Source organism: Bos javanicus, chromosome 26, assembly GCF_032452875.1.
Source record: "Bos javanicus breed banteng chromosome 26, ARS-OSU_banteng_1.0, whole genome shotgun sequence".
NCBI classification, from domain to species: domain Eukaryota; kingdom Metazoa; phylum Chordata; class Mammalia; order Artiodactyla; family Bovidae; genus Bos; species Bos javanicus.
In genome coordinates, this window is record NC_083893.1 from 16,994,661 (window position 1) to 17,014,920 (window position 20,260).

Consider the following 20,260-nt stretch of genomic DNA (forward strand, 5'->3'; position numbering starts at 1 on the left):
CATAAAAGCTGCATGATGGTTTCTGACAAACTTTCATAACACATATCTGGCCTACATCACTGCCAGTGAGCAGAGCACAGGCCTCACACTCTAGGTCTGGTATTCCTGCTGCCTATGACCTCAAGAATGATTCCTGTCAATCAGTGGTACCAGAACACAGCTGTGTGAGAGGGACCTTCATGAGCCACCCAACCTGGGCCAAGGCAGCACCAGCGCTGTCCAACGTCACAGGCACACAAGACCTGCTGCTCCTCCAGTCAAGCCTGCCTAAACAAGTGGCTTGGCCTTCTGCAGCCTGAGCTTTGCTTCAAACACCCAAAGACCTGGCCCGGCTCCTCTGGGCCTGACCTAGCTCATTCCCAGGAACCTACCAGCTGTACAGCTTCCTTGACTCCATGGATTGAGAGGGCCTCCTGGGTCAGGAGGTGAAGGATTCGGTTGCTGTGCGAGGCCTCCTTCCCTCCTTTGAGTAACAAGCCATTACCACTTGCTATAGCCAAGGCTGCCACCTGCAGATCAAAGAGGAATGCAGTGAAACACTGAGCATATTTTCTGTGCCAAGCACTGTGCTGATCACTTTATAAGGTCTACCGTGTTTAACCTTTACAACGTTCCAGTGAATTAAGTCCCTGCTTTATCCACTGCTTTACAGACAAGGACACTGGAGGCCAGAGAGGTTGGTAATTCCTCAAGGACACACACAGCTTATAAGTGGCAGGGCTGGGGAACTTTACCCCAGAGCCAAAGCACAGATCTTAAGAAACTGTACTATACAGCTCCCTTAGCACCGTTACGAAGTAACCCAAGTTAAGTGCCCAGGGTCACACAGGCCCTACCCTCTCCAGCCACAGGTGCTCAGGAGCCTAACTTAGGTGTTTCTCCACCTGAGTCAGCAGCACCTGAGGCTATGCAGCATCTCTGGTCACACCCTACCATGGCCCTATCATTGCTCTGAGAGCTCTAATGTCTGGTGCTGAGCCCCTGCACAGCTGTCGCAGAGACTGCTGGCAGGACAAAGCAGGCCATCTAGAAGGAGAGTTAGTTACCCTTTGGGAGTGAAGGGCTAATGACACTGATGAGGCCTGAAGCTGAACCTTCTGAATGCTCTAGGGATGAATGAAAATCTTCGGGCTTTTGTAATATATCAAAAGAAACTTTACAAAATAAAACTTGCTTGAACATGTTTATCTCCAGAATAATAATTCTTACTCCTTTTTTGTTTTTGTTGCTCATGAACCTCTTCCAAAAATTATGTTAACTTTTCCCAGATAAATGCAGAAACACACAGCATTCTGCATGTAATTTTCAGGATTCATGGATTCCGTGATGCTGTCCAAGGTTAAGATCCCAGGTGAGAAATCTCAGCTGTAACTGGATAAGAAGAAACTTTTTCCTAGTGAAGTATTCGTTAGTATGGATAAAAGGTGGCAGAAAAACTTCATGGACATGGCCTGTAGAGCAACTTAGGACCCATTTCTACCAGCGGACAGTTATCTCTAGGGGTTCTTCATGAGACAGATACGCACACAGAGGGGACTGTGTGGCAGCACCAGCCACAGGCTGAGGACAGACCACAACGGTATGAGAGCCCCTTAGTGGACCGGCTGGTTTTAGATCACGTCAGGGAGCAGCCTCCACAAAGCATGTGGGACTCCCAGGGTCACATACGCCCTAGAAGAAAAGGTTCTGTTTCTTTGTTTGTTTCTAAACAGAATCTCTCTTTGAAACTTTGGGGCTAGTGCAAAGAAAGAGCTGGTATCATCCTGTTGTCAGTCCAGTGGGGAACTGGTTCCAGATTTCTGGGAATTATTTAGGGCCACAAACAAGCCACCCTCTAATTCCATCTTATACTTCAGAGCATGGCTGCTTGGCAAGATCTTTGCCACATGGTTTCTCCACAATTACAGACTGTGATTTTTCAGATTTCCTAAAGGGCTCACATGTTAGGCTCCATCAACTACTGAAAGTTCTTCTTCCTAAGAGATGCACCTACAGGAAGCCATCTGTGTCACTGATATTAAATGGTCTTTTTCAAATGCGCAAAACCAGCTATTAGATGAATGAGCCTACAGCAGGGTGGCAGACACTCTGTGGTCAGGGAACAAGGTGCTCCGGTGAACTAAGTTTTTATCTTTTTGGCTGTACTGTGCAGCATATGGGATCTTAGTTCCCTGACTAGGGATTGAACCTGTGCCCCCTGCAGCAGATGCATGGAATCATCACCAAATGGGAGATTCATCTGGGCTCAAGGTTTAGCTCCATCCTTAAAAGTGTGACAGGAGTATTGACTTCTATAAGCTTAAGGTTTTTTCTACTGTAAAATGGACACATGAATTATTTTTAGAATTACTGGAAGAATCAAAAATATAAATTGCCTTAAGGGCAACATGAGAATAAAGTCTCAAAAACTATCTCTAGGGAAAGAAAGGAAGGAAGGGAAGGAGGGAGGGCGAAGGGGTGGAAGGAAGGGAAACGAAAGATATCTCTAGGAGATTTTTTTTTTTTTTCCTCTAGGACATTTATCTCGAGTCCTGAAAAGACATTCTTCCTCCAATTCCCTACTCCAATGGCCAGCATTAGTCACATACCTGGGGCAGGCAGTCAGGGCGAGATTCGAAGATGACCAATAAAACTCCAATTGGGACAGTGACTTGTTCTAGTTCCAAGTCTTTCGCAATTCGAGTCCGGCGCAAAACCCGCCCCACACTGTCCTGGGAGGAGGCCGCAATCTGCCGCAGACCGATGGCTAGGCTGTTCAATTTAGATGTGGAGAGGCTCAAACGTTTCAGCAGAGGAGTTGCAAGTCTCCCTGAAGAGGTGTGAAGAGTACACGATGAAGCAGTAGACCTGGGTGGGTTACAGCTGTTTTACTGAACACGTGGCACTGTGTTAGGAGCAGACAAGGAACTCAGGGGGTCTTGGGGAGACAAGGACATGTCATTTACAGAGCTTTGCTGGGAGGGGCAGTTTGGCAGCTTACATCCTCATGTAAAGGTGTGGACACCCATGAGCTTGGTGGCAGCAACTTCAGTTCCAGAAATTTATCATTTTCATGAGCAAATCTGCATGTAAGGTGGATACTTACCACAGCATTTTTATAGTAGTGGGAACTGGATTCTACCCATAGATTCACACAATGGGCTACAATGCAGTTGCTATACTGATATGGAAAGCTGTCTAGTAAAAGGCAAACCATAAAAAGCATGCATGATATGACCCTAATTATCACATATTTCACATATATGTGCACAGACACGTCAGAAAGCTTTAAGAACAGTGATGATCTATCTGTTTATAACAAGTGAATTTGTTTTATAATAGGTAGAAGTAAAGATGTTTTCTTTTAAAATAAAACAGAATTATGGTAAGTTTAAATTTAACAGTATGCATTGTTTGATTATCTCTCTTAACACACACATACACACATTTATATATATACACGTATACACATGCAGTCAGGAAAACCATTTGGAATCACATATCACAAATAATCACTGGGCTTCCTTGGTGGCTCAGATGGAAAAGAATCTGCTTGCAACGCAGGAGACCTGGGTTTGACTCCTAGGTCGGGAAGATCTGGCGAAGGGAATGGCAATTCACTCCAGCATTCTTGCCTGGAAAATGCCACAGACAGAGAAGCCTGGCGGGCTAGAGTCCATGGGGTTGCAAAGAGTCATACATGACTAAGCACACACACACACCACAAATCATTATTATGATTAACGTTGAATGACACTATGAAAAATTTCCCCTTCTTTGTTATAGTCATAACCACCAAGACAAAATAATAAAAAGACTTTTACTTTGGAGTGGAGCAACCAACCTTTTATTAAGAAAAAAAAAAATGAAACCATAATTTCATCAACCAATTATATTAATTTTCTTCATTTTCCCCCATGTGCTAAAAATCAAGTTTTAATTGTACTGCATATTAACTATTACACTCTAGTTTGTCACCTCATAGTGCATATGCATTTTCCATGTTGCCAAAATAATTTAATTACTACTTAACATCCCATTGACTTGATACAGTTCAATGCACATAACTGTACCAATGTTATTAAACACTCAGATTGTTTCCAGTTTTCATTGGGATAAATAATCCTGCTCTAAGAATCTTTTTTTTTTTTTCTTTTTTAAAGAATCTTTACACGCAGAGCTGTTTTTTCCTCTTGCGATCTTTTCCTAGGATAAATTTCCTAAACTGGGCTCGCCGAATCAAAGGCAATTACTATGCTCATGTATACGCTAGGCTTTGTTCTTAGGTCATGTGTGTCCTTATGGATTTCTAGAGAGAGAGAACTGGGATCAGAAGTCAGAGCTCTGCCGACAACTAGGTGTGTGATCTTAAGCAGCAGCTTTAATCTCTGTGGGTTTTAATTCTTTTAAACTAAAGATTTCAGTAAGATGTCAAAAAAGATTTCTTCCATTTATGAAATTTTTTGTGGTTTTCCAATACTGCAAAATTTCAAAAGACCGGATGTAAAGTCCAAAGAAAGTTCCAAGGTAATGGCTCAAAAATGTTTTAAGGAATGAAAGTAACATTGATGAGCCCTGCAAGGTTTTTTTAAAGGGAATCTATCATTAGGACCTCCAGGGCATTTCTGGATGGCAGACTACATGCTGGTTAAGGAGATAAAGCTATCTGTTACCACAGGCTGCACGAACTATTTCCACTATTCTTATATACACTGTCCATCTGGGTTTGGTTCCCAGATCTGTCACTGACTATGGTTTTAGGCATGTTAACAACTTCTTTCTACTTTAGTTTTCTCCTCTGTATAACAGGGATAATAAATAGTAGCTACTTTATAGGCACCATATTCTAAAGAGAAAATGAGATCCTGCCTGTTAATTCCTTAGCATAATACCCAGCAACACAAAGGCCTCAGTAAATGCTATCTGCTATTAGCTGAATGTCTAAAATAGTGCGGTCCTCAGTCTTTTTCCTTTCTGACTTGTGATGTGTGGGGAATGCAAAAAGCCCCTCAGCAGGTGAGGGGTGGGTGGGTGTTGTACAGAATATCTAAGAAAGGGGGTGGAGGTAGTAGATGTACTTAAAAAATCCCAACGAATACCAGCCACCAACCCGCAATAAAAAATGATGTGTAATATATAATTTCTTCCATAACGATCTTATCTTTGGGCAGACTATGATGTAAGAATTATTGGTAAAACAAAGACTAAAACCCAAAACAAATCCCTCCGTAACACTGACTCAGCTGCCTGCTCTTTACCTTCGGCCTCCTCCAAGTCTTTTTTGTTGGCTAACAGGATCTCATCTCGCTGGTCTGTCAACAGATCGGCCAGGTGATGGATAATCTCTGCTCTCTAGGAAGAAAGGTAAAAGATTAACACAAATAAGCAAACATGTTAACTCATGAAGAATGCACATTACACTTTTAGACTTACTCTTCTGAGTGTGCCAGGCCTTGCTCCTAAATCCCATTAACAATGACTGAAATCTCCTTACTTCATTCATTCATTCCCTACCACCACTCCCCTCATTTTTCCTTCCTCTCTCAGTACTAATCTTTCCACTTTTCTTCCTCTTGTACCACTCCTGATCATGATGATTAACAAACCGTGGCCTTGTGTTTGGGGAGAAGGCATGCATTATTTGGTTCACTGATGAGATGGGCCAGCACTTGGAATCAGCATGATATACACACTGCACTTATTTAACAGCACAAGCTGTATACCTGATTTCCCAGGTTAAGTTTTTGCATCTAGTTCTTTTTTGACAATTATTAATGACAATTAATGTAAAAATCCAGTCCTGAATGCTGGAGGAGACCCCAATCCTTACCCACCTAGATGAGAAGACATAGAAAATCAGAGTAGTGATTATTGAAGGAGTAAAAGAAGTGACTAAAGAGAAAGAGAAACTAAGGTCCTCTTGGGCTTTCCTTTCTTTACTTGTAGTTATTTCAAATTTTCTTTTCCATTCTCAGGCCAAAGAACTCCTCAGAAGAAACCTATATACATCACTTTCAAATCTAGCCTTAACATCACAACTGTCAGGGAGCCAGCCCCCGCTTCCACCCAACTTTCTCACATTTTATTGCATCTGCTACTTCAACTGACTGAATCACTGCAGACAGGGCAGGGCTAAGCTATGGAGCAGACTGAAGCTTCCATCTTGTAGGTAAGCTACGTGATTTGGGTGAGTTGGGATAAGTTACTTTCCTACATTTCCCTGCCCAGTATGTGGCAGGATTAGGGATCCTCTCTGGTCTCATGATTTTCATGATACTTTTGATCAAAACATCATAATGATGCCAAGCTACCTCAGACTTCAGCCTATAAAAGACAGAGGAGAAAATGAAATCGAGAAAAAGGGCAAAATAAATCTGAATCACACTTATTACCCAGATTTAAGTCTATGGGACCTGAGGAATAGATGGAGAAACAGCAGGCTTGACTGTGCACTAAACCTCACAGCATGACTTGCTCTGAAAACCAACAGAACTATCAGCAAAGATTATTACCTGCTCAGGTTCCAAAGTGGCCAACATCCTTCCTCCTGATCGAGCCATTTCTCCCTGCTGCTCCACAGTAGGGCCTGTAAGAACATGTGCAGACATCAGCTCACGGTCATGACATGCTTGTTTCACATCCAGAGATCACTCTTACCAATAAACTGGCAGATGAGCATACCAGATTAACTCAGGAAGAAACACAAGAACCTGTCAATAAGATTTACATCTTTTGGAGTTCTCTATTCCACTTTGGCTTAAATTTTCTAATGTGTTTGCATTGCTGAATGTAGATTATATGACAATGCTGACGTTTTGAACATCTGAGAGCACACACACCATTTGTTATGCATCTTTGCATCTCTAGTGTTCCCTAGCACCTGGCATCCAGCATGGGCCTAGCAAATGTTTGTTGAGAAAATGGATACTTATATTCTTTAACTTGATGATTTTAGCAAGAAAAGGAGGCTTAGTTAGTCAGGTTAGGTAAGTTTTACAAAAACATAGGAGAATCCAATTTTGCAAGCAGTGTTCAAAACTACACCATGTTTCATACTATTAGCACATCAATTTTGTGAGCTCTCCTCCTAGGAGAGCTCTGTCTTCAGCCCCATCTAGGCCGTGGAGGCACTAGCTATCATCCACAGACCACGGGACACTACGAAGAACTACTTACCTGCAGGTTTTACTTCGGAAAAGAAGGTACCAACTTTCTTTCCCTCCACAATGTCTGTGATGACATGCCCGGACACCTTGGGGTGGGTCCCATTGGCAATGACCACAGAAGTACCACCTTGTAAAGCCCAGAGAGCCGCTTTCACCTAATGGGAGAAGTTAGATCCATGGATGAGATTCAGACCTTTAATTTATTTTTACCAGTAAGTATAGAAACAGATTTTTATTCCAAATTATATCTAGAAATTTTACTAATATTTAAAAAGAACAATTAAGATGATAATAATACATCCAAATGGCATTTATTCATTACTGACTATGAAATTCTGGTTAGGTACAAGTATAACACACATGATGATACAACCATTAATCACACAGGTTCAGGGATATCTGAAACGGCACTCACTTAAGTATTCAATACTTCGTGATCCAGACCTTTGCAGGGTCTAGACCCCTGCACTTTAAACATGTAAAAACAAAGAAAATACAGTGTGATACTAAGCAATTTAAGTATGTGCAGGAAGGTTTTCAAGTAGCTCGGAAGCTCTGAAGACACACTCAGCCCATGTGTTTGTCTCAGCCCAATCCTGGCATGTGTTGTCTAAAAAGGAACCAATCTGCTCTTTGTGCTCAGTGTGTTCTCCACGACACTGGTACTGAGACACGTGACTTCTACGTTTGACTTGTTGTGCCTCAACTCAAGTGTCCAGCCTGCTGCTTGACCAGAATATGACTGAGTACTCTGAGCTACATACATGGGGTTGTGGTCTTCACCTCTGCCATTGCTACAAATGATGCTATACCTGAAGGGTGTAACTTCTTAGAAAAATTAATGGGAGAGAAGAATATTGTAAAAGATTTTATCAGAAAATATTTGAGCTCTAATAAAAACACTTAAGAGGATTTGTGAATTTTAAAAAATACACACCCTGTTCTTTAAGAGGTTATAATATGAACACATTCTTTATACATCACTAATACATACATAGAAAGACATGACTAAATACAGGGACACAATATTCATGAAACCTTTATTTAGACATGCATCATCTTTGTATATATACATCAGCCCTCAAACAATTACAAAAGCAAGAAGGATAAAATACTGTTTGGTTTTAAAATTGTTATGGGCAGTAAAGGCAACAGAGTCCTACCTTGGCTTCCATGCCACCCATTCCAACTCTGGACTTGGTTCCGAATGTCACAGACTGCTGATCACCAGGATAAAATATATCAATGAGCTTTGCATCATCTGACCCTGGGGGGCTGTCAAAGAGGCCTAAAAAGTAAACAAGAGTCAGTAATACTGTTTAGCAGAAGTGAGCAACCCCCAAGAGAGACTTCCCCGGGGACCTCCCAACCACTCTGTACTCGATTTATCCAGGTAAATTCTGCTATTTGGCCAGCTCTGATGAGAAAAGAGGTTAAGAGGTCCATGGAGCCTACCCACACTGAAAATCAGCTCCAGGAGAACGTACCTTACATACTTTTATTAACTTTGCCTGGTAAATGAATGTTTGCCAGCATCAGAGCACGGCATATCCCTGGCACAAAATTTACCAGTCCTGCCTATAGTCTACAGTGAAGCTGTCCTCACCTTTGCCATTGCTACTTATGATACTGAACCTTAAGGATGCAACTGAAAAAGGTGAGTGGCTTTTGCGCAAGCAATGCAGCAGCCGGATACTTTTTAATGAGACTATTTCCAAGGACATGAAATATGAGAGGTTCTCATTCACTCTCAGAGTACCCTTTCAAAAAGTCACACTGCACTCCCCACATTATGGGTAAGCCTCTGAAGGTCAGGCTGAGTTAGCAGAAGAGCGCAGATCTGTCACCATAAAGCCAATGTCCTCTTTAAAACTGAGGAGACTGACATAAAATGAGAGTTACACAAAATGTTATATGCATACCATCCAAGATTAAAAATCTTCACAATTTCACTTTGAAAAAGAGTGTATCTGAGCCTTGAAAGGCGAGGTCTAAGGGGAACACAGGCAGAGGGAACTGTTAGCAGTCAGAGGCTGGCTGACAGACATTTAGGCAGTGATGTTCTGGTTTCAAGTTACTGCTTTTCTTGTGCTAAAATACACCCCTCTGCTCCCAATCTTTAATACAATCAGGCCATATTCATCCTCCCTGAGAGAGTAAGGGAGTCAGAGTGGTGAGAATGGCTAGCGTCCAGTGCACAACAAAGCAGTGCAGACCACGAGCAGCAATTACACACAGAAAGAGGAACAACCGCTCAGAGCCCCTGTCTGCCCCAACCCAGCAGCCCACAGCTCTGGGCGCTCAGGGCTGGTTCTTCTCAGAAGGCATTATGCTATGAGATCATAAATAGTATGTGACAATTTAAGCCAAACCTCTAGACACCTCGAGTTCCTAGCATTCTGATATTTCACCTACTTTTCTTTTTCATTATAGCAGCCTCTCAAACCCACTAAGAGTGTACTTAAAATTCTGGCATCTTTCTAAAAATCAATATTCAGTGGATAACTAATCACAATTAACAGCACAAGCCTGCCAATGGCCAGTTTTGGTGTTTCAGGCTGCATTAAAACTAAGGTTTACTACAGTCTAGTTCAAACTGGGTTTTATTTTTATTATTATTTTTAAAAATAATTTTATTTATTTATTTCTGGCTATGCTGGGTCTTTACGGATACATGCTGGCTTTCTCTAAACCAGGAACAAATCCTGCCATATTAACCTGCCATGGGTGTGGGGCAGGGAACTAAATAGGTTTTTTCCTAACTTGCTGAGAATGTAGTGGGGGACTTATGGGATCCTGTAGGTTTGGCCCACTTTAGATACCTCTACCATATTCTCTATGGATCAAAATGGGAGCAGGCTAAGAAAGTGAACAGAGTGAATGGGAAGCCAAGTTGGAGCTGGGAGGGCCCCTCCATGAGGAGGGGGAAAGCAGAGAGTAGAGTAACACACAAGAACACAGAAGTCACATGGAATTTCCATAGTGGAGCCAGTTTTAAATAATGTATCTCACGATTTACATTAAAAACTAAAAGTGATCAAGACCACAAGGCGGTACCACTTCACACCCACCAGCGTGGCTATAATCAAAATGCCAGGTACCAAGAAGGAAGGGCTGGTGAGGATGGGAGAAGCTAGAACCTCATACACTGCTGGGAAAATGTAAAATGGTGCAGCTGCTCAGGAAACAAGCCTGGTACTTCCTCAGAAGGCTGAACAAATGATCCAGCAATTCTACCCGTAAGTAAAATAAAAAGTATGTTCACACCAAAACTTGTGCACAAATGCTCACAGAATCAGTAGTTATAATAGCTTAAATGTCTACCATCTTGACAATTAGGAAAATAAAACTTACAAATAGGTAGTGTATCTACATAGTGGAGTATTATTTGGCAATAAAAATAAATGAAGTACTAATATGTGCTATAACATCAACGAACCTTGAGAACAGTAAACCAGTCATGAAGGATCACATTCACATACTGTATGATCACACTTATATAAAATGTCTAGAATAGGCAAATCAATAGACAGAGGGGGGGACTTCCCTGGTGGTCCAATCGATAAAACTCTGCGCTCCCAATGCAGGGGGCCCAGGTTCAATCCTTGACTGGGGAACTAAGATCCCATATGCCACAACTAAACCCATGCACCTTAACTACTGAGCCTACGTAATACAGGCCCCATGCAGCACAGCTAGAGAAGCCCACATGCCGCAATGAAGACCCAGAGCAGTCAAAATAAAATAAAAAAAAAAATAGAGACAGAAGGTAGATTTGAGGTTGCCAAGGGCTGGAGGGTTTCAAAGGATGTGAGGAGTGACTGCTTAAGGGTTTGGGTTTCTTGTTGGGGTGATTAAAAATGTTCTAAATTGTGGGGAGGGTTGAACAATTGTATGAATATACTGAAAATCATTGAACTGTAAATTTTAAAAGGTAATTATATGTTATGTGAATTATATCTCCATACAGCTGTTGTAAAAAACAAAATTAAAGTGCCTGGAAATGACAACATTTCACAGCATTCAAACTTCATCTCCCAGGTGCCTCCCCTCCACCACCACCTTTTTTGAATCATAATCATAAAACCCTCTTCAGACCATATGGGCTCAGAAAATAATGGTCTACAGTGAAAAGATCAGGGGAACTCATGCTCACATATACAGTATTTAAAAGACAGGATATAAAGAATAGGCATTTCTTTGTACCTTCTACATCTGAAAGAACAATTAAGAGGTCAGTCTTCATTTCCACAGCCAGACGGGCAGCCAGGCTATCATTATCTTTAACACTAATAACCTAAAATACAGGTATAAAAAGTTGTGAGTAAAGGACCTATGCAGTTCAAACAGAAGTTCACAGAAGTACTCAGCTAGGCTCTGGCAGGCAAAATGAACGAATCTGAGCATGTGCATGATAGCTCTTAAAGGCCCTTTCAGTCTGCAAAACACCATGCCAACTGGCAACCCCCTCTCCAAACATGCCTCCTTCTCTCCACTGACACACACAAGCCATGCTCACAGCACCACCTTAAATCCTTATTGCGCCTCACCAGTTGAATGAAACCCCCTGATTTTACAAGAGCTTATGCAGCCACTGCTCCAGGAGGCCAGCTTATCTCCCATTTCTCCATTTTGTTTATGCCCAACATCTGGTGTTAGTACATGCAGCATAGCATGGCATTAGTGTCTACAGCATGCTCAACCCTCATGAATACTTTACCCACATTTACCCCCTGGAGATCGCTATTGGGCTCTGCTGGAGGGACAACAGCATCGTTTGTGTTGACAATGGGGACGATGTTCATTCGGAGAAGCTCATGAAGAGTCCCATTGAGGTTCCGGCGCTTCTGCTCATCATGGAAATCCAAATTGGTCACCAAAATCTAAAAGGATTAAAGAGAATGAAAATGTGGGGGAGAGGAAAATAGTGAACTTCCTAGGAATAGCATTCATACAAAGGATGCTAAGAGTATAGGAGTTAAACTTGAGGTTTCTTGGATCCTGAAAAGTTAAAAATGGAACACATCTTTGGAGACTTGTCTAATTCTTCTGGCGATGAGAGAAAAGAATCACCTGGAAGATTTTAGGATGCTCAAGCCATCTTGCAAAAGTACTTTAATCCTTAGAAAGCTATGAAATCTCATCCATTTACAAAATTAAGAAAATGAACGTACCTACTTTAGAGGGATCTGGGGACAGTAATAACTGCCATTTCTAAACAATCTTTGTGTCCCAGCATTTGATTCAAAGTCTGGCCATACACACAGTAGGTGCTGAAACACGTGAGTGAGTGAATGAACCGTTACTCTGCCTGAAACGTGTACTGAATAAAATGGAACAGGCCGTACTGTCCCTATTTTTGCTCTGTGGCTGACCACTGTCGGAGTTAGCCAAGACTGTATCTGAGCAAGTGGGATGAGTCTGAGAGGCTTATGGAGATGAGTCTTTACACACACTGAAAGAAGGGCTCGACATAACTAGTTCAGGGACAGATTTACTCAAGCAGCTCAAAGGCAAGAGTGGAGAGCTGGGTGTGGGCGCAGGCTAACAGCCCCCCCTTGCTGGAATCAGAATATTAGGCAATGTTTAGCAGGAGAGAAAGATAAATGGGGATGATAGCAGGAAACAAAATGGTAACAAACTCCTAAGCTCATGAATTAAACGTTTCAATGAAATCCCTCTGATGTTCATGGAAGAAGGCTCCTGTGGTACAGGACAGAGCTGAGGTAGGAAAGGCTAGAGGCAAATGGTCAATAAGGAAGGTACTGAAAGAGTACAAGTGGGAAGGGTTAAGTCCTGAACTAGGGTCTGGCCATGGTAACTGAAAAGATAACAGCAGCCTTAATGATATGTGATATTTGGGCGATGAAGACAAAAATGGTAACATCACCAAGGGAAGTAATTTACTCACTCATCTGATAAATTGTTTGCATACCTCTGAAATGCCAGACCCTGTACTAGCTGTTGGGATGGAGAATAAATATGCTGATGATTTGGGGAAGATGGAATAGGTTAGATCATGAATGTCTTTTCAGAAAGTTTAGTCCTGCAGGAAACAGGTCTGGGTCAAAGGTGAACATATAGATTCTGGTCCTGGTGGTGGAAGGTCAAATAATAAAAGTAAACACATGTGTAAGTAGGAGAGGCAAGCAGGAGGTATAAAGGTCCAGTGAAAATATCAGTTGCTCAAACAGATTAGCAAGTAAGAGATGGAAGACAAGAAACCAGAGAGAAAAGTATGTGTTTGGAGAAAGTCAATCTGTTAGGATGCAAATCAGGTTCATTTCTATGAAGAAAAAATAGCTGCTGTTCTTGTTTAAGTCTTTAACCTGACAACTTCTGGGAAACTTTCAAAAGCCCCCAATAATGGTCTTAAGAACAGGATTACTAAAGAAAACAAGGAATCATGGGATAAGGCGCAAAGAGCGAAGATTTCCTACAGATCAGATCTTAGGCAAGGCAAAGGTGTTGGGAGTGAAGGGGCCCCTAGAGGAAGGCAACAAAAGCAAAGTTCCTGGACTTTACTTTCCTCACCTGGTTCCAGGCACTTTGAAAAAAAAAAAAAGACTAAAACTGTCATTGGACTATGGAGGAAAAAAGAACTGATAATAAAAGGTGCCCAAAATTGAGATTTCCATTGAATTTATGTGACTGAAAAAAAATCTGAGACTTCAGAGTGGGGTCCCAGACACAAGCAAAAGTGAACAAGTCCACGCTTTTCTGTTTCAGCTCCCTTACTCAATGACACTCTGAACATCACTGTGGATAACAACTGCGAAAAAGATGGAAAAACAGAAAAAGTGACAGGAAATACAAGAGCCAAACCTGAAAGGATGTATAATAACATCATCTGTATATAAAAACATCTGTGTAAATGACAGGGTCAGAGGCAGCAAATCTGAAAATAACTTGGGAAGTTAGGTTTTTTTTTAGTTGTTTGGTGATATTTAAATGTTTCTATTTGGTGTACAGTTGTATAGTTGATTAAAAAATACAACTGACAAGAATACTGTAAATTAGGGTAAAAAAGAAATAATGTAGAAAGAAGATTCTAGAACATTCAGGCGGTAACCTCATGTTCCGTGAGGACTGGAACATGGCTGATTTGTTTGCTGCAGTATCCCCGATGTCTAACAGACTCCTCAGTACACAATGGTGCACAATAAACATTTGCTAAATGAATTAAAAACCAACGAACCAACAGCAATATCCTTCACATATATAATACTTCTTATACACATATATATGTATATACTTCTTATACTATATATAATACATAGTAGATATGTATTATATAAGGCAATCAGACGTAAGGAGAAACAAGCCACCCGAAGTCAAAGAAGTCAATGAAATAAAGACATCTAACCTATCTTCAGAGGAAGTATGGGTTCTTGGAGTAGTTCTAAGAGTTACAAGTATAGCAACAAGAGCTCACATTACTGAGAAAAGTATGTGTTGTACCAAACACATTAAATGCTTTTCATAAATTTTCTCATTGAGTCCTTCTGAAAACCCTCTGCAATAGGCACTGATGACATCCTCATTTTTCAATACGCAAACTGAGGCACAAAAAGGCTAAAGACTTTCTCAGATCTTCCATCTAGCAAGTGCTGAAGCTGAGACTGTATCCTGTCAGTCTGGCTCCAGAGCCCAGCTGGCAATCACCTTATTCCACAGGAATCACCCTCACAGGTCCCATCCCCTTGCAAAGGTCAGCCTCTCACCTGGGCAGCACAGATGCTGTACTGGGTAAACATGGCTTCATACAAGGCCATCAGCCCACTCTGTCCAGCAGCTGCACAGGCTCGGGCTTCTAAGACTGGAATTGCCTGTAACATGCCAACAGACAAGGTGTGGTTGGGAGGGTGGGGAGGAGGCCTAAGGACCCAGTTATAGGGGGTGGGGAAGCCACACTCACCATCTCTTTCAGGTGGTTCTGCCCTGAGTGTAGGGCCTGCCTTACACTCTGAGACAGAAGGATCTCATGGCGCAAGCGTTGCTTGCCGAAGGCTACAGCTCCACTCGTCACCAGCATCATCTCTCGGCCTTGATTCTGCAGCACTGACACCTGACGATGACAAAGGAAAAGGCATAAGTCCCTGTAATATCTCTTTCCTCTCGTCACAAGAGATTCAGTCAGGGTAGACTAATGAGTGGATCCCAAGTGCCGGCTTATAGATCAGCACTGGGCTGGCTCTGGAAGAAATCACCCAGGTTGTGTGATAAAAATACAGAGTTCTACACATTTCCTCAAATCTGATAAGTAGATGGCAGACAGAAATGACAAGTTTTAATAAGGGGATTCTGGTATGCAGTCAGGTTTGGCACCAACAGGACTTGAAGATACACGGAACAGTCTATAATGTGGAAGGCCTAGCTGTTTGAGGAAATGAAGCCCAGAACACAAGTTTGGAGCCAGGAAATGCAACATAAACTTAGCAGATGGCTTCTCAAATTCTAAGGCATGCCCTGGGGAGATGATGCTGTTTCCAGGGCACGTCTGACTCTTGTGGGCAGCCTCTGGCTAGACCAGGGACAGATGCTGCTGCTCTTCTGCTTTGTCTGCCTAAAACAGTGTTGGTTACTTTGTTTCCCACCTAGGAGGGATCCACATGAGAGAATCAAAGAGTCGATATTCCTAACCTGTCCATTCCTCCTGATGCTTTAACCCTAAAACCTGGATCAGGAACTTATGAGACAGCTACGATAAATCATAATCTAAAAAATTTATTTCTTACACAACATAGTAAATCAACTGTACTTTAATAAATTTTTTTGAAATGAGAAAAAACTTTTTATCATAGAAAACTTCATACTTAGGTAAAGTGGTAAGAATCAAATGATAAATTTCCATGGACTCATGATCCAGCTTCAACAACTATCTCACGGCCAATTTCTCACTCTCCAATATTCCTTTTATAGCTCCATTGTTATTTTAATATGAATCCCAGACTCCAGACACATTTGCTGGTTTGCAAATATTTCTGAAAGTAATTGCTAAAACACAAAGTAAACGCATATATCCACAAAACTAAATTTATTATCTAAAACATTTCAATAATTCCCTAATATCAAATATCCAGTCAGTGTTTACATTTCCCCACTTTTTTAAGCTTGCTTAAATTGAGATGCAAATTAAGCCCACACACTGCAATTAGTTGAAGGGTCTCTTAATTCATTTTTAATCCATAGGTTCCCCTTTATCATTTTCTTCCCTTGTAATTGTTCGTTAAAGAAACTGGGTTGTCCCTCAAGGTTTCTCAACCTTGACTTTCCTGCTTCTGTCCCTGTGATACAGTTTAATGCTGTATTCTCTTTGCTGCAAACTGCTGTTAGGTATGGAGGTTTGATCTTTTATGTCAAGAATTCTTTACATGTCATGGTGTCCATCAAGGGGATACAGAAGGCCTGCACTCTTTCTGTGATGTTAGTTACTACTGATGATCATCACCAAGACCGGTTAATTCATTACGGGCTACACTGATATTCTAATTCATTCATTTCTTCCCTATTTAAAGGCTGGAATACTTCCATAAAGGGAAACTTTCCTTCATCAACTATATGGCTACCTTGAGGTATGACTTATATGTGAAAGGCACCACAGATGTGTCTTTCCCTTTATTCACCAGTTTCCTAAGTGAGTAGGTTCTCTGGTGCCGGGAGCCAGTGTGAGGAACTCCACCCGTGACAAAGGTCATGAGGAAGGAGGCTGGGCATACGCAAAGGCGGGATTGAGCCTCAGGAGTCCCCCTGGAAATTCTCGAGCACCTACCCCCAAAACCAGAGTCCGCCTACTTTATTGCTTTGTGCTCTCACCTACACCTCTGACTTTACGGGTGGCTGTCCCCCACCACCTCTCTCTGAAAAAGTTAATTTATAGCTCCAGTTGATAAAGTTCCTGGGCGTGACAAGAGTGTTTCAACCTACAAACTCCTTTGGAAGTCCTCTAGCCTGCCTGAACAGGTTCTTCCAGCCACATATGATTGTTCACAGCCTCCCAACCGTGAGAGGCATGAGATGTTCTAAACTGTCTAAATATAGATTCCTGTGAGCAGTTAAAAGATTGATTAGAAACTGTATTGGTGAAGGGTTTTTCACTTGTTGGGCCAATGTTTGCTGCTAAGTCTCCATATCCCTTTCCTACTGTGTCCCTGGCAGTGTACTGATTAATATAATTGGTGTATAGCTTTAATGCTTGTAACCTTGGACCCTTGAGTTAATTCTTTTCTTGTTATAGCCCACCACACCTTTGCCCTACAGGAATGCAACTTTATCTAATGCTTTCAGAGGGTGGCGCCAGACTTTAGAATAATCACCTTTAGAGAAAAATAAGTTTTCTGAAGTAAGGGTCATAAAATGTTAACAGGCCTCCTGGCCAGAAAATGATGTAAATCACCTAAACTTTTGCATGTGATAAGTTTGCAGGAAGAAAGCCTGGCTTACTACTGACTCTACCCCTTCCCCCATTATCCTCTATGCACAACTTAAGGTATAAAAACTACTTTGGAAAATAAAGTGCAGGCCTTGTTCACCGAAGCTTGGTCTCCCCATGTTGTTCTTTCTCTCACCTTCTGGCTGAATTCCCTTCTGGAGCATGGAGGCTCCAAGACTCCTAATTATGCCTGGGCTTCTAAGATCTGACCAGGGAGGCCTTAGTGTCTCCTCTCCTTCGGGAGAACGGGAGGACACTTGCGGCCTACGTAGGTGACACAAATTCCTTGTCTTGGAATTTTATTAGCTTTCCACGTAAACCAAGTTATTCAGCCTCTTTTCTCCACTGAATTTTCTCACTGAGCTATCCTTATTTAACCACTCTTTAATTAACATTTAATAAGCTATTGTTTCCTGATCTCCAACGCCGTCCCCACTTCGAATTCCCTGGATCCACCGGGGCTGGACCCCAGCACTCTGGAATCCTTCAAAAGTAACCAATGAATATTTTTTAAGTATCATTGTCATTCATAGATTTAAATATATTTTACGTGCTTAAATTCAGTGCAATAATTATCGATATTCAGATATTTCCATCTTTGGCCAATGGAATCTACTTTAAGTTGGCTCCTGAGTCTACCTAACATGATCAGATCCTTGGACAAGATAGTGGACTCTGTATGTCAGGACTGCCCTGGCCTAGAAAACTGTTCCTTAAGGTCCATGGGTGTCCCTAGAAGGAGAGCTGGCAACCTAAGCAAACCATTACCAGGTTCTCCCCACTTCATCAGGTTTCTCCTTTGCTCAAAATCTTCAATCTTCTTTTAGGCAGAAACTCAATTCCTCCACCCAGTGTCAAAGTCTTAACTAATGGAATTAGACACATTCTCCCTGATGAAATCACCTCCACTGCCTTCAAGCTCAGCTCCCTCCCTGACCCATCAGCATGCCAAACTCATTCCTGCTTTTGTTTCCTGTCTGGAGACTACTCCTGGAGCCTTCCTGTTCCCAGGACCACCAGGCTACACAATTCCAGGGGCACCATTCACAATGTGCACTTAGCAGCATGGAACACTTCCCCTTTGCTGTTTCAAATCCTGTCAGTCACAAAGGCTCACCCTGAGGTTCATCTCTCTGAGGAAGTTCCAACAGTGACCACATTCATCCAACCTTCCCACCTCCGGACCTGTCAGTACCTCTCATTTGGGTCCTCTCATTTGGATATGGTCTGCCTTGAACAATCACCTAATTATTTTGGGAGTCCCAGTTTATTCTGGTTTCCCAAGGGGAGAGACTACATACAGTTAGAGGCAGCCCTCTATTTACACAGGGACCAAACTCTGTCTCCAGATTGAATTACCAAGAGATCTGTGCAAGGAATCTTGGCTGTGGAAGGCCTCAAAGCAGAAGTAGCCCTTTGATAAACATTTGTTAAACTGAACTGAACTGAGGGACTCAATCTCAAAGGCAGATCTCATGATAATTGCTGAGTACAGAAAACATATGATGAAAATTCCATCAAGTTTTAGCAGTATTCTAATACCCACTTCAGTAAAAATGTTTTTTAAAACTGAAAACATAGCTATGGAAGACAGAGCTGAGTTACAGCTAGGACAGAAAAACTCCAGCTTTATCTCAAGGATATTTGGATGTCTGGGTTTTTGACTCTTGGTCAAGAGTTTACAAACTATGACCTGCAGGTCAACTTTGACCTGCGCCTGTTTTTGGAAACAAAGTTTTATCAGAACACAGCCACACTTGTTCACTTACATACTGTCTAAGGTTGCTTCTGTGGTACAATGGTATGTGAGTAGTTGAGACGGACACTGAATGGCTTACAGAGAGTAACACATTCAGTACTGGTCTTTTACAGGAAAAGTTTGCTGATCCCCGCACTCCCAGAAAAGATACAGGTAGTGGGATTTGTGATGTGATGTTTAAAGTCCAAAACTCACATGTTGGCCCCTTAAAGTCAGCTTCTTTACTGATAAACTATCAGCAGTCAGTCTGGTAAAAAATTCCCACTGAAAACTCTGCTTGAGGCCTTGCAAAGCCAAGATTCCTTGCACAGACCTCCTGGTGATTCAATCTGGAAACAGTGTGTCCTATGCAGATAAGGACCCTGGGGGGCTTGTGCACAGGATTTCTTTCAGCCCCTCAGTGCTTGCTTACCTTCCCTTCTGTGGCCTTGCATCCCTCTGCCTTTAAAGGAAAATCTTATATGGGTATTCTCTGTGGAGTCTGGTGAGTCTTTTCAAATATTTGAACTTGGGAAATATTTGCAATGACAGCTTCTACGTATTTCAAGATTACTGGGCTAATTAAAAAAGATAAAGCCTAGCAAAAGGTGGGGGGAAGCTCAATATTCACACAAATCTAGAGTTGGGTACTCAACTCTGACTATGACTACCTGGGGAACTTTAAAAACACAGAGGGGTGAGCCCCATCCCATCTTTACTTATTAAGTGGCTGAGTGTGAAGCCCAGGCATCGCCAAGCCCCTCGGTGATTTTAATGTGCAGCCAGGATTAAGAACCACTGACATACACAGCTCCTTCTCCCTAAGATGCCTGAGGGATGAACTGCACGAAATCAACTCTGCTCCTTGACATTCCCTCTGCTTGCCCTGGGATGCTTGTCTCCTGGTGGCACCTTTTCAGGAAAGGGAGTTTTCAGATCGGGTTA

At 42.0% G+C, this 20,260-nt stretch overlaps 1 protein-coding gene across 2 annotated transcripts in view; it reads right to left on the reverse strand.

Annotated features, from left to right (window-relative positions):
* Positions 1-20,260, reverse strand: part of ALDH18A1 (aldehyde dehydrogenase 18 family member A1) — a 41,338-nt gene that overhangs the window by 9,192 nt on the left and 11,886 nt on the right. Inside the window, exons 4-13 of one of the 2 annotated variants that reach the window (XM_061402916.1) lie at positions 15,064-15,213; positions 14,870-14,974; positions 11,876-12,028; positions 11,352-11,442; positions 8,309-8,433; positions 7,156-7,300; positions 6,492-6,565; positions 5,238-5,331; positions 2,589-2,809; positions 372-509 (exon numbers count right to left, since the gene is read on the reverse strand). In XM_061402916.1, coding sequence (XP_061258900.1) covers positions 372-509; positions 2,589-2,809; positions 5,238-5,331; positions 6,492-6,565; positions 7,156-7,300; positions 8,309-8,433; positions 11,352-11,442; positions 11,876-12,028; positions 14,870-14,974; positions 15,064-15,213 — 1,296 coding nt within the window. Of the gene's footprint in view, positions 1-371; positions 510-2,588; positions 2,810-5,237; positions 5,332-6,491; positions 6,566-7,155; positions 7,301-8,308; positions 8,434-11,351; positions 11,443-11,869; positions 12,029-14,869; positions 14,975-15,063; positions 15,214-20,260 lie in introns of both variants that reach the window. The other variant, XM_061402915.1, reaches the window with a different exon arrangement.